At 40.3% G+C, this 14819-nt stretch overlaps 1 protein-coding gene across 1 annotated transcript in view; it reads right to left on the bottom strand.

The window, feature by feature from the left end:
* The window catches only part of LOC132393677 (uncharacterized), a 60913-nt gene that overhangs the window by 29476 nt on the left and 16618 nt on the right, over positions 1-14819 (bottom strand). Inside the window, exons 2-3 of the mRNA XM_059969086.1 lie at positions 14097-14279; positions 12129-12180 (exon numbers count right to left, since the gene is read on the bottom strand). Of these exons, the coding sequence (XP_059825069.1) occupies positions 12129-12149 (21 nt within the window). The 5' untranslated portion in view covers positions 12150-12180; positions 14097-14279. The remainder of the gene's footprint in view (positions 1-12128; positions 12181-14096; positions 14280-14819) is intronic.

Genomic DNA, 14819 nt, shown 5'->3' with positions numbered 1-14819 from the left:
TGACTCTCTTGATTCTATTTTATCCTCTTATATATGAAAAAATAAACATCCTCATTAAAGTTCAACTTCGAAAATCTAAAAAGTCTGGAGGTTTAGCCTTACCTCATTTTAGATTTTGTTACTGGGCAGTTAATATACGATATCTTACATTTTGGTTATATTATATTAACGTGTAGACTGTCCGGTATGAGCCTCTTTAGAAGCTAGCTCTGTTAATAACTTTTCTATTATTTCTCTTCTTGGATCCTCACTGCCTTTATCTGTAAGTAAACTAACTGATAATTTAATAGTTAAACATACTCTGAGGATCTGGATACAATTTAGAAAACACTTTGGTTTATTGAGATTTTCCCTTTCAAGTCCCATTTATTCTAATTTTTTTAAACCCTCCATGACTGATTTAGTTTTTAAAGAATGGGACAGGTTGGGGTATTAAATGTTTTTGGGATCTGTTTGTTAGAGGAAATCTTTTTTCATTTGAGCAATTGTCAGCTAAATATAGCTTACCCAAAACTCACTTTTTAAGATATTTACAAATCAGAGATTTTTTAAGATCTCAATTATGTACATTTCTTATAAGCTCAGATAGGAACTTGCTAGATGTAATTTTTAGTGTGACACCTTTTCATAATGGTTCAATATCTAATATTTATGGTATGGTACTGGAAACGAAGTGTGTTCCTTTAGACAAAATTAAGAATCTCTGGGAACAAGATTTACAGACATCAATATCTGAGGAAACTTGGAATGAAATTTTTAAACTGTTTAATCCTTCATTGCTGTGTGCTCATCATTCCCTCATACAATTTAAGATGGCACATAGAGCTCATATGACTAAGGATAAGCTATCTCGTTTTTACTCAGATATATCTCCCTACTGTGACAGATGTAATAATGGAGAAGCTTCATTAATTCATATGTTTTGGACTTCACTGAATCTTGAAAAACATTGGAAGGAAGTTTTTCAAACTTTTTCTTTACTTTTTAAAGTCAATTTTAAGCCTAACCCTTTGATGGCCCTATTTGGTATTGTTGTAGGACAAGATACTAAGCTGAGGGCATCTGATTTACATATTCTGGCCTTTAGCTCTCTTATAGTTAAGAGGACACTGTTGTTTAAATGGAAAGATGTTTTTCCTCCTACTCATGCTCAATGATTATGAGATGTTATGTCATGTTTAGATTTAGAGAAGATTCCTTGTTCAATTTCTGAATTTCGTCAAGAGTTTCAAACACTGTGGAGACCTCTTCTGAATTATTTTCAAACCTTCAATTCTTTGTTTAAACTCAGATGTTGGCTATCATTAATTTTTATTATATGATAATGTACTTTACCTTCTTTTCTCCTTAATAAACAGCTTCAGTCTTGGTAGGGGTTGGATTCTTTTATTTTGTAATAAATTAGTATATTTCAATGTAACTATTAATTAACTTACATGAATACGGGGTAATGAGATTGTTATTACAATATAATATAATTGGTAGTCTTTTTTAACTTTTTTGACCTTTTATATACACTTTCTTGTACTCTGTATTCTTCTATGTAGAAACTAATAAAAGTATTGAAAAAAAAGGAAAGAGAAAAATGGGGAATTACTGTGATGTTATTGCGGTCTACTGACCGCAAAGTTCTAAACTCAAACCAAGACCCTAAGCCCTATTAGATATACTGTAAGTAGCTATGCGAAATCTCACAAAAGGGAGATTGAGTGTGTAACTACTCAATCTTCAAAGACTAGTTCACTTCCCTGTTTATTGTCCATAGAGAGATTAGCTGCCAATACCCTCTATTTGAACAGTGGATTCCCCCCCCCCCCACCACCACCAGCTATCAAAGTGGTTTAAAACATAATTAACTTACTTCCAGTGATACACATTTAAATCCAAACAATATTCTTCAAACACATTTAAAACTCACAGAGGATTTCTATCTTAAACATTTCAAAATTACTAACCATTTCTAAGACACAAAGGACTTCCAAAACACAGGCACAATTCTTATAAACTAAAAAGCCGTGCCAGCAATACAGATGAACAAATCATCCATCCATCATGGAAATCGAAGCCAAAGGATGGATTCCAGCTCACCCCATGTTTCTTCCATGCTTCATGGTGCTCCTTTCCCCATTCCAAATAAGCCTAAACTGCTCTCTACAATTATACAGTGCCTGCTACTTGGGTGACTTCACACGTGTGTGATATTTCCTCAGATATCCTTTTTCACACAAAAGGTCTAAAAGCCTCTTGGAGATACAGTTCCCAGCTGCCCACAATTAATGCTGTAAAGCTAACTTCTGAGTACATATATCTTCCAACTATAAGCCCATCAGTTACTGATATGCTAAATGATATTATCTATCTGGTCTGCAAGCTTTCTTGAACTAAACAACTTAGCCCGTGTTGACTGTTTTGAAACAAGCCAAATTATGTAACCTATTGTCTTATACTGCACCACTTGAGCAGCACTAAACCAGGTGCTGTGACCAACATCCCTCTTTCTAGAAACAGAGAGTCTGCTATATGCAGAGCTTGTTTGCAAAGCTGCTCTAGAGACAGTACTTTGCTTTAACTTCAAGCAGATTACTGCTTTCCATTTACATTTTAAGAACTGAAGACTGGCTCCTGTTTATCACCAGGAGCTAAGCAAAGGATATTGTTGAAGTTTAATTTACACTGTTTGATCTTACAAGTAGCAGCTGGTGGGTTTAGAAAGGCAAGCTTGGCAAAAAGGCCTACTGGCCCAGAAAGTGAATATCCTCTTTGCTTGCATCTGTGATAAGGGAAGTGCTGTAATCTATAAAGATGGAAAATAATATTGGAATTAAGCAATGTCAGCCTGGATTTTCTTATTTCCTTATAACATAGATGGAGACTATTTGACCCATTGAGTCCAGGCCAACTCTGAGAGCAGGGTCCCCAACCTTTTGATGCCATGATGCAATACCATTAAGCATGTGATCCGTGGACCCTAGGTTGAGAACCCCTGTATTAGAGTAGTCTCATCAATTCCAATTCCATACTTTCTCTCAACACTACTCCTTTTCAGATTTAAGAAAGAATAACCTTCTTTGACAAATCTACTAGAGCTCTTTGAAAGTGTGACAAGTATGTCACATTACATAAGAACATAAGAAATAGGAGCAGGAGTCGGCCATCTGGCCCATTGAGCCTGCTCCACCATTCAATAAGATTATGGCTGATCAAGCTATGGACTCATTCCCACCTACCTGCCTTTTCCTCATAGCCCTTAATTCTCCTACTATGCAAAAATCTATCTAACCTTCTCTTAAATATATTTATTGAGGTAGCCTCCACTTCTTCATTGGGCAGAGAATTCCACAGATTCACCACTCTCTGGGAAAAGCAGTTCCCCCTTATCTCCATCCTAAATCCACTCCCCCCGAATTTTGAGGCTATGTCCCTTAGTTCTAGTCTCACTTATCAGTGGAAACAACTTTCTGCTTTGATCTTATCTATCCTTTTCATAATTTCATATGTTTCTATAAGATCTCCTCTCATTCTTCTGAATTCTGGTGAGTACAGTCCCAGGCAACTCAATCTCTCCTCATAGTCTAAACCCCTCATCTCTTGAATCAATCTGGTGAACCTCCTCTGCACTGCCTCCAAAGCCAGTATATCCTTCCTCAAGTAAGGAGACGAGAGCTGCACACAGTGCTCCAGGTGCAGCCTCATCAGTACCCTGTATAGTTGCAGCATGACCTCCTTGCTCTTAATTTCAATCCTTCTAGCAATGGCCAACAATCCATTTGCCTTCTTGATAGCCTGTTGCACCTGCAAACCATTCTTTTGTGATTCATGCACAAGCACACCCAAGTCCCTCTGCACAACAGCATGCTGCAATTTTTGCCATTTAAATAATAATCTGCTCTTTCATTTTTCCTTCCAAAGTGGACGACCTCGCATTTACCAAATTGTGAATTACCAAATGTTAAATATTTAGGAACATGGACAGGGGTTTGGAAGGTCAAAATGACAATTTAGCTTTTTCCGATCTTATAGCATATGAAGTCTGTTAATGTCTATAGAATGTTCGCAGTAGTTGGATTCTTTCTTATTCTCTGGTACCATTAACAGGAGGATGTCTGTTAATGACTAGATGTCTGTTGGTCACTTTGAGAGGTTGGTTGATGAATTATTTCTCAGCGTCTACATTCAAGCTTATTGATTATGTATGTAGATATTAATGCCCCTTTTGTACTGTTACGTACTCGTGACACATGACAGTGGTACCCTTGTCACGTGACTGGGGTTGAAGCTATACTGGACTTGAGGTAATGGTCTTGTGATGGTGGAGTGACGTCATTTTCCCGCCAGTAGGGATCATGTGACAGGTTTTTTTTACAGGTTATAAAAGGAAGACCCCACCCTGTGAGGTGGGGCAGTCTGTGGCTGGATTTGCCATGTTGACTTCATGTCACTGCGTGATTTAATGTGATGACGCAGTTTAGTTGAAGAATGAAGTTTTTATCTAATGCCTAAAGTTTAAAAGGTCATTGCCAGCAGTTTCTTTACAATACTGCTAGTTCAGAAGCAGTGGAGAGTGAAGATCAGAGTTCGGGAGTTAAAGATCGAGGAGAATCGATTTCTACGGTGAAACGGGTTCGACCTTTGTTTGATCCTTATTCAGAAGGATTTTGTTGACTATTCTTGTGTTAATCCCTGGGAATACCAGAAAGGATTGAGGATAGTGAGGAAGGAAAGGTCAGTGCCTTTAAGCCGTTCCGTTTCGTAAAATTCTCCGTGGGAAAAGTTCGATGTCAGGGATCGAAGCAAAGCGACGTGAAAGAGAATTTAGATCATTTTATAAAGTCTCTCCTTTTAAATGAACTGTGAGCATTTCGAACTTCTGGCAATACTACTTTAAAGAACTGTTTTTGCAACATTGCTTTAAGAACTGTTTAAGCTGCCGCACAGCAGCTGTTTCCGGTTACGTTAGGGTTTATTTACTTTTGGGGGGTTTGTTTTCAGTGTTTAATAAACATGTTGTTTGTTATAAAAACCCTTGCCTAACTCATATATTTATTGTTGCCTGAATACGTAACATAATTTCTAAGGAATGTTATATATTGCGAGATAACAGGAAGTGTCCATTAAAGCATCTAATTGATTTATGAGGTTATGCTGAACACTGGATACAGTACAGGATCATAGACCATATGACACAGGAGCAGAATTAGACCATTTGGCCCATCAAGTCTGCTCTGCAATTTAAACATGGCTGATCCTTTTTTTTCTCCTCCTCAACCTCATTTCCTGGCCTTCTCCCTGTGACTTTTCATGCCATGTCTAATCAAGAACCTATCAATCTCTGCCTTACACGAGGAAATCTGCAGATGCTGGAAATTCAAACAACACACACAAAATGCTGGTGGAACACAGCAGGCCAGGCAGCATCTAAAAGGCGAAGCACTGTCGACGTTTTGGGCCAAGACCCTTTGTCAGGACTAACTGAAAGAAAAGATACTAAGAGATTTGAAAGTAGTGGGGTGAGGGGGAAATGCAAAATGATAGGAGACCGGAGGGGGTGGGATGAAACTAAGAGCTGGAAAGGTGATTGGTGAAAGTGATACAGAGCGGGAAAAGGGAAAGGATCATGGGACGGGAGGTCTTGGGAGAAAGAACGGGGGAGAGGGGAGCACCAGAGGGAGATGGAGAACAGGCAGAGTGATGGGCAGGGAGAGAGAAAAAAAACAAACAACTAAATATCGTCAGGGATGGGGTAAGAAGGGGAGGAGGGGCACTAACGGAAGTTAGAGAAGTTAATGTTCATGCCATCGGGTTGGAGGCTACCCAGCCGGTATATAAGGTGTTGTTCCTCCAACCTGAGTGTGGCCTCATCTTTACAGTAGAGGAGGCCATGGATAGACATATCAGAATGGGAATGGGACATGGAATTAAAATGTGTGGCCACTGGGAGATCCTGCTTTCTCTGGCAGACCGAGCATAGGTGATCAGCAAAATGGTCTCCCAGTCTGTGTCGGGTCTCACCAATATATAAAAGGCCACACCGGGAGCACCAGATGCAGTATACCACACCAGCTGACTCACAGGACATGGAACAATCTCTACCTTAAATACCCCCAGTGACCTGGCCTCCATATCATTGGAAACAAATTCCACAAATTCACCACCCTCTGGCTAAAGAAATTTCTCCACATCTCTGTTTTGAATGGACACCCCTTTATCCTGAGGCTGTGTCCTCCTATCCTATACTCTCCCACCATGGGAAACATCCTTTCCACATCTACTCTGTCCAGGCCTTTCAACATTCAAAAGGTTTCAATGAGATCCCTCCCTCATCCTTCTAAATTCCAGTGAGTACAGACCTAGAGCTATCAAACATTACTCGTATGATAACCCTTTCATTCTTGGAATCATCCTTGTAACAACATCTTCTTGAGTATGTGTTTGAAAAAAACCAGACTAAGTTAATTTAAGAACAAAGAGGTTGCCTGTTTCTGTGGCTCTCTGCCTTGTGAAACATGTGAATACATTGGGCTGCCTTTCCAAATTTCATTGGACTTCACCAAGGGCCGAATCGCAATCAGTGCCTTAGGCCAAGGGATGATTTCACAAGTGAGATGGAATTTGGCATTCCCCGACCACAACAATAATCAAGTGGTGACTAAGAATTGTGTGCACTGAAATCTTTGTGCCTTGATCTTAGCGATTTACTATGTAGTATTTGTGTGGTTTATTTGTGCTTGCAATGTTTATGATAATAAATTTGGCTCAAGTTACTTGGATGTGCTTACACATTTATTACCACATCTCCCGGACACTCAAATAGTTTGGGTCTAATTAATCCAACCCATTACAACAGGAGAAAGCTTGCCAAAGCTCTCACTTGCATGTATTTAGATTTTAAGCTGGCTTTTGAAAGGGAACCAATAAAAGTTTGGTCAACAAGATTAGAACCTATGAAATTGGGAGTAACATTCTGACATAGATTGAGAAGTAGCTATTGGACAGTGAACCATCTCAGGCTGGTTGGCTGTAACTAGACAGGTACCATAGGGATCAGAGCCTGCTCTCATTCACAATCTTTTATCAATAACTTCGCTGAGAGAACCAAGTGTCACATTTGTGACTTTTGTTGATATGCAAACCTAGGTGGGATTGTGACTTGGTAGAATGATATAGAGAAGTTTCAATGGGATACAGACAAGCTGAAGGAGTGGGCCTATCACAGCCATGGATTCAGCAGCGCAGTAGATACGCTTACGCTTCTGAATTTGCACATATCAGCTAATTATTATTTAATGATAGTATAGTGATTTATTATTTAATGATAGTGAAAGTATTTAACTCCATACTCTTCATCGTAGTGCTTGTCGAGACTTGGACAGAGCACAGCAATGCTTTGCTGCTGTTTTGCATTCAGCCTTCCCTGAAATATTAGACTTTCATATCAACTGACTCTGAAGACTAGCATTATTCATTTAATGTTTAGATGTTTTTTCAGCCGCAGTGTATGCTTCGATCGAAATGAGCTGGCAAGAACGTTAATGGCTGTCAGCTGATGCTGGCTGTTCACAGTAAGTTCGTGAACAGTGGCCGTGAGTGCGGAAATCGCAGACACCTGAGCCCGATTGTCTATGGTGAGCTGTTGAACAGCTGCGGCTAGGGATGATACCTGATACTTCAAGTGAGATTGAGCTTGTCAGCACAAGGTTATCTGCCTCATTGCCTCCGTAACTTCACTGAGAACAGATTCCATTGCCTGTAGCTTGCCTCCTATCTTGCCAATGAATCTCATGGCCAGCTGCTCTCTTTCTGCTGGGTTCATCTTTGTGTGGTCGAGTCTTGCTGTGACCAGGTTCGGAAATGGCCCAAGTACAGACACTGAAACAGGTCGATAGTTCACAGACTTTAATATGAACAGTGTTAATGCAAAGCCAAACTGAGCTGTTAACTAAAACTCTCAAAAGGAAAACAAAGCCTACACTGCAGATGAAAAGAACATCTAAACATTAAACGAATAATGCTAGCCTTCAGAGTCAGTTGATTTGAAAGTCCGATATCTCAGGGAAGCCCAAATACAAAACAACAGTGAAGTGTTGCTGTGCTCTGTCCAAGTCTCGACAAGCACTACGATGACAAGTATGGAGTTAAATACTATCACAATTAAATAATAATTAGCCGACACATGTAAATTCACAAGTGTAGTTGCCATAACTACTGCGCTGCCAAATCCGTGGTTTTGACAGGCCCTGAGCACGGCTGATGATTGGGAACAGCACATCCTGTGATTTGTCCAACAACAGCAGTGCCATTGGTGAACTTGGAAACAGTATTAGAGTTGTGCTTAGCCACAGTCACACATATATAGAAAATAATGCAGGGGGCTAAGCACGCAGCCTCGAGGTGAACCTATATCAATGAACAGTGAGGTGGAGATGTTGTTATCAATCCTGCTTGAAGCTTGATGATGAGTTTCGATGAGATAATTGTGTTGAGCATTGAGAAATAGTCACTGATTATATGGTTGAGCTATGAATATATATAATATACTAGTTCCTGTTGAACAGATGTTCCAGAGCAGAGTGAAGGTCCAGATAAATCACATTTGCTGTTGATCTATTATGGCGGAGGGAGCTAGAACAGAAACAGGACATCAATGAGGCAAGAATTCATTCATACCATAACCAACCTCTCAAAGCACTTCAAACCCTGAATATCTCCTCCGCTTCTGCTATCCAGCTCTTGGGAATTGAGGATAGTTAAGGAATATGACACCAAGGTAGTAGATTGCCATGTTGTTGAGTGGCAGAACAAGCTGGAAGAACTGGATGGTCTACTCCTGGCCCTATTCTTTAATTCTTTGGTTCCCATTCCAAATGTGACTAACCTGAAGCATTCTGTGCAAATCCAGACTTTAAAATTAGTAAACGAGATTACAAATGTTTACCTTCCCATGCACAGAATTGGCCAAATGGCTAACCAGCCCTTTCACTGAGAATGGGCTCCTGGAACTCAAGCATTGTAGTGGGCCTAAGAAGCTGCTGGTTTGCTTCGTTATAGATTAGATTATATTAGATTAGTTTTATTTATCACCTGTACAGCAAAACATCGAAACATACAGTGAAATGCGTCATTTATGTCAACAGCCAACACAGTCCAAATGCCTCCGGAGTGCAGCCTACAACTGCTGCCATGCTTCCAGTGCCAACATAGCATACCCACAACTTAATAACTCAAACTCATATGTCTTTGGAATGTGGGAAAAGACCAGGGCATTTGGTGGAAACCCACATGGTTACAGGGAGAACACATAACTCCTTACAGACTGTGGTGGGGATTGAATCCCAATAAAATCTAACATCTACTAACAGCAGTTTAGGGATTCCAAAGCATTTTAAATGCAAGGCCCGTTATCCATATTTTAGCTCCTGGCAGTCAAAAAATTTAGAGGAAATACAAGGATTAAACAACCAAGCATCACTCTAAAATTAACATGGAATTCCATATAGTAGATTAATTATTTGGAAATTACTTCTTTAATACAAGGATTACTAATTGTTTATTAATTATTGTACTGTTCTGCACTGTTTTGTGCACTTTATGTAGTCCTGTGCAGGTCTGTAGTCTAGTGCACTTTTTTATGTTGTTCTTACGTAGTCTAGTGTAGCCTTGTGCTGTCTCACATAGTCTAGTGTGGTTTTGTGTTGTTTCATGTAACACCATGATCCTGGAGGAACATTGTTTCATTTTTACTGTGTACTGTACCAGCAGTTTATGGTCGAAGTGACAATAAACTTGACTTGACTTGAAGGATTAAAACTGAATTATGTGCTAGAGCAGTCTTCAATGCATAATGAATAGCCAATTCAATACCATAAAAGACATTGATGAAATATATTTTTCAGTCTGCATATTTCTCATTTTGTACATCAGTGAATTTATGCCTGGGTAAACCATCATTGTATGTTATTGAGCCTTCAATGAACCACACAGCTTTTTGACTAATGTATATGATCTCAGAATGTCATAGGCAAAACAATAAATGAGTCATTTGCATCTTATCACATCTCTTGCATCTCAGTGATGAATAATAAATACGTGGATATATTCAAGAGATGTTAACAGCGAATAAATTATGATGAGAAGAAAATTGTTCCTTTATTGCCAGTACTGTAGTGTTACTGACAACATTAGAATGGCAAATACTCTATTTGCCACAATTTAGCATGAAAACCTAAGTTAAGCAAGATACTGAACAAGATGGCACCAGTGAACCACAGGGACGTTCTGCGGGCAACTTTTATTGCAGTCTGTAGTATGTAATTTCTCTTTAAACAATGTACTTTTAAATTGACTTAATAATCTACAAATTTCACAATCTTATGTAGGACTCAGTGGACTTAACCCTCAAGTAAGCAGGTATAGCACCTTTAAGCAGACAAAAGTTCATCACCATGGTCAGAAGCATGGGGAGGGGGGAGGGAGGTCTCCAAGCCAAGCTGAAACATAGGCTGATGAGACCCCCTCTACCCAGCATCCCATTAGCAAATGTGCCATATCTGGAGAACAAAACTGAGGACGTGAGGGCAAGATTGCTATATTAAAAGGAAATGAAAGATTGTTGTGTTCTATATTTGACCGAGACATGGCTCACTCCAGCACACCAGATGCAGTGATCAAACTCAAAGGCTTCTCAATTCACAGCATGGACCAAACTGCTGATTCAGAAAAGACAAATGGAGGTGTGTGTTTCATGATAAATTCTCAGTGCTGCTCCAATGCGGTGGTTTTCCTGAACTCATGTTCCCCCAACCTTGAACACCTAATGGTCAAATGTCATCCATCTTAATCACCTCACAAGTCTTCCTCCATAATCCTGACTACAGTTTACAAACTAGTGACAGACTATAAACAAGCACTTGAGATACTGCATCTCCAAGCAAGAAACAGTCCATCCCGACACATGTCAAATCATAGAAAGAGACTTCAACCAGGCTTGTTTGAAGAAAACCCTGCCCAATTACCATCAGCATATACCTGTAACCTGTAGCACCAGAGGTTAAGCCACTGCTATACTAAGTTATGGAATGAGTACCCAGACTGTAATTTGGTAAACCTGATCGTTCGGCTGAGCTTCTCCCACCTGCATAAGGCTGAACAGCAAAGCTCCAGAGGTTAGGTCAAAAAAGAGGTGGTCACAGGAGGCAGAGGAGTGGCTATGAGATAGCTTCAAGACAGTGGACAGGGCTGTGTTCAAGGACTCATCTGTGGATCTGAATGAATTCTCCATGGTTGTCACGGACTTTGTTTAAACAGTTGTAGATGATTGTGTGCCCATAAAATCATTCACTGGCCCGAAACCCTGGATAAACCACGGGATTCACAATCTGCTGGGGGCCAGAGCAGAGGCACTCAAGACTGGTGACCAAAAAACTTACAAGAGGTCCAGGTACAATCTCTGGAAAGCCATCTCACAGGCAAAGTAAGAATTCCAGACTAAACTTGAATCAATAAATGATGCTCGACTGTTATGACAGGGCTGGAATACTATCACCTCTTATAAAATTAAATTAAGTGACCTAGGCAACAAAAGGGGTCCTGACGAAGGGTCTCGGCCTGAAACATCGACAGTGCTTCTCCCTATAGATGCTGCCTAGCCTGCTGTGTTCCACCAGCATTTTGTGTGTGTTGCTGTTTGAATTTCCAGCATCTGCAGATTTCCTCGTGTTCACTTTCAGATTGGCTCAATGCCTTCTATGCTCGCTTTGACTGTCAAAACCTGGAGGAACCATCACACAAACCCACAGCCTCGATGATGCTGTGATTTTGGACTCAGAAGCCAGTGTGCAAGCAGCCTTCAGGAGGGTGAACCCACAAAAAGAATCCAGCCCAGATGGGGTAGCTGGCCAAGTTCTAAAGGACCTGTGCTGATCAACCACCTGGAGTGTTCATTGAGATCTTTAACCTCTCACTTCAGCTGTCTGAGGTATTTACTTCAAGCAGGCTTCAATTATACCAGTGCCTAAGAAGAACGTGGTAACCTGCCTCAGTGACTATCGTCCAGTAGCACTGACATCCACAGTGATGGAGTCCTTGGTGAGGTTGGTGATGAAACATATCACCTCTTGCCTGAATTTGCTTACCTGAGCAACAGCAGATGCCATCTCATTGGCTCGTCACTCAACCCTGGATCGTCTGGAAAGCAAAGGTGTCTACATTAGGATGTTTTCTGTTGATGACAGATCAGCTTTCAGTACCATCATCTCCTCAAAACAAATCAATAAGCTCCAAAACATGGGTATCAACACATCCTTGTGCAATTGTATCCTCAGTTTCCTCGCTTGCAGACACCAGTCAGTTTGGGTAGACAACAACATCACCACAATCTCCTTTAGCACAGATGCAGCACAAGGCTGTGTGCTTAGCCCCTGTTCTACTTGCTTTACACTTATGACTGTGTGGCTAAGCACCGCTCCAATGCCATTTTCAAGTTTGCTGATGGCACCACTGTCATTGGCCAAATCAAAGGAGGTGATGAATCATATAGGTGGGAGATTGAAAATCTGGCTGAGTGACGTTATAGCAAAAACCTCTCACTCAATATCAGCAAGGAACTGATTATAGACTTCAGGAGAAGGAAACCAGAGGTCCATGAGACAGTCCTCATCAGGAGATCAGAGGTGGAGATGGTCAGCAATTTTAAAGCCCTTGGTGTTATTTCGGAGGACCTGTCCTGTGCCCAGCATGCAAGCTCAATTACATAGAAAGCACGGCAGTGCCTCTACTTCCTTAGGAGTTTGTAAAGCTTTGGCATGACATCTAAAACTCAGGCAAACTTCTATAGATGTGTAGTGGAGAGTATATTGACTGAATGCATCACAACCTTGTGTGGAAACACCAATGCCCTCGAATGGAAAATCCTACAATAAACTGTGGATTCAGCCCAGTCCATCACGGGTAAGGTCCTCCCCACCATTGGGCACATCTACATGAAGCATTGTTACAGGAAAGCAGCATCCATCATCAGGGACCCCACCTGCTCTCTTCTCACTGCTGCCATCAGAGAGAAGGTACAGGAGTGCCAGAACTCACACCAGCAGGTTCAGGGGCAGTTATTATCCTCAACCATCAGGCTCTTAAACCAAAGCAGATAACTTCACTTGCCCCATCATTGACATGTTCTCACATCCTATGGACTAACTTTCAAGGACTCTTCATCTCATATTCTCCATATTTATTGCATATTTATTTATTTATTTTTGTATTTGTACAGTTTGTTGTGTTTTGAACACTGGTTGAATGCCCGAGTTTGTGCGATCTTTCATTAATTCGATTCTGGTTATTGGATTTATTAAGTATGCCCACAAGGAAATGAATCTCAGGGTTGTATATGGTGACATGTAGGTACTTGGATAGTATATTTACTTTCAGCCTAAAATGTTTTGCCCTCTTGCAAAAATGTAGGAACCTTGCAAAAGGTGAATAAATTCAAATGCACAACGTGGGTATTATTTGCATAACAATGAACACAGTAATTGCAAACACTGCTCACTTGATTTTCTTTCTTGGTCTTCCTCCATGAGTTTAATTGTTTTCCAGAACAGGAGCAGAATTTGCTTACTGACTGCCTGTTACTGCTCAAGCAGAACAAGTCAGGCTGCTGGCACGGAACATGAACACATCATTACAAAGGAGTAACTATATACAGGCAAAATTATCTGAATGTTATTTTGATTCCCTGTGCAGATATAGCCTTGTGTCAGACAATGCCTTTTATGCATCTTGTGAATAACCTTGTCAGGAAGTTGTGTCAGGTGCCCAGCAGCTATTATAAATTCTCAAACATTTAATAGTTGCTACAGCTACTTAACCTTTTAAAGTAATCTTCCTATCACCTAGCATTGTCATCTCCTAACATTATATTAATTTCCAAAGTGGTGATCAGAATCAGGTTTAATATCACTGGCATATGTCGTGAAACTTGGGTTTTTTTGCATCAGTATTATGCTGCAATACATAAAATAAATAAATAATAGGTTTACATTAAAGATTAATTAAATAGTGCAAAAAGAGGAGGAAGAATAGTAAGGTGGTGTTCATGGATTCATTACCCATTCAGAAATGTGATGGTGGAGGGAAAGAAGTTCTTCCTGAAATGCTGAGTGTGAACCTTCAGGCTCCTGGACCTCCTCCTTGATGGTAACAATGAGAAGAATCAGAATCGGGTTTATTATCACCAGCATGTGTCGTGAAATTTGTTAATTTAGCAGCAGCAGTTCAATGCAATGCATAATCTAGAAGAAGAAAAAAATAATAAATATATTAGTAAATCAATTTCAATATACATATTTACAATAGATTAAAAATCATGCAAAAAACCCCAGAAATAACATATATTAAAAAGGTGATGTAGTGTCCAAGTGTTCAATGTCCATTTAGGAATTGATGGCAGAGGGGAAGAAGCTGTTCCTGAATCAGTGAGTGTGTGCCTTCAGGCTTCTGTACCTCCTACCTGATGGTAACAGTGAGAAAAGGGCATGCCCTGGGTGCTTCAGGTAGTTAATAATGGACGCTGCCTTTGTGAGACACCACTCCTTGAAGATGTCCTGGGTACTTTGGAGGCTAGTACACAAGGTGGAGCCAATTAGATTTACAACCCTCTGCAGCTTCTTTCAGTCCTGTGCAGTGGCCCCCTCCCCCACCCCATACCAGCCAGTGATGCTGTCTGTCAGAATGCTCTCCTCAGTACATCTATGGAAGTTTTTGAGAGTATTTGTTGACATACCGAATCTCTTCAAACTCGTAATGAAGTATAGTCACTGTCTTGCCTTCTT

The sequence above is a fragment of the Hypanus sabinus genome, chromosome 5 (genome assembly GCF_030144855.1).
Source record: "Hypanus sabinus isolate sHypSab1 chromosome 5, sHypSab1.hap1, whole genome shotgun sequence".
In the NCBI taxonomy this organism is placed as follows: domain Eukaryota; kingdom Metazoa; phylum Chordata; class Chondrichthyes; order Myliobatiformes; family Dasyatidae; genus Hypanus; species Hypanus sabinus.
Note: the sequence above shows the minus strand (reverse complement) of the source record. Positions and strands in the feature narration are given on the sequence as shown.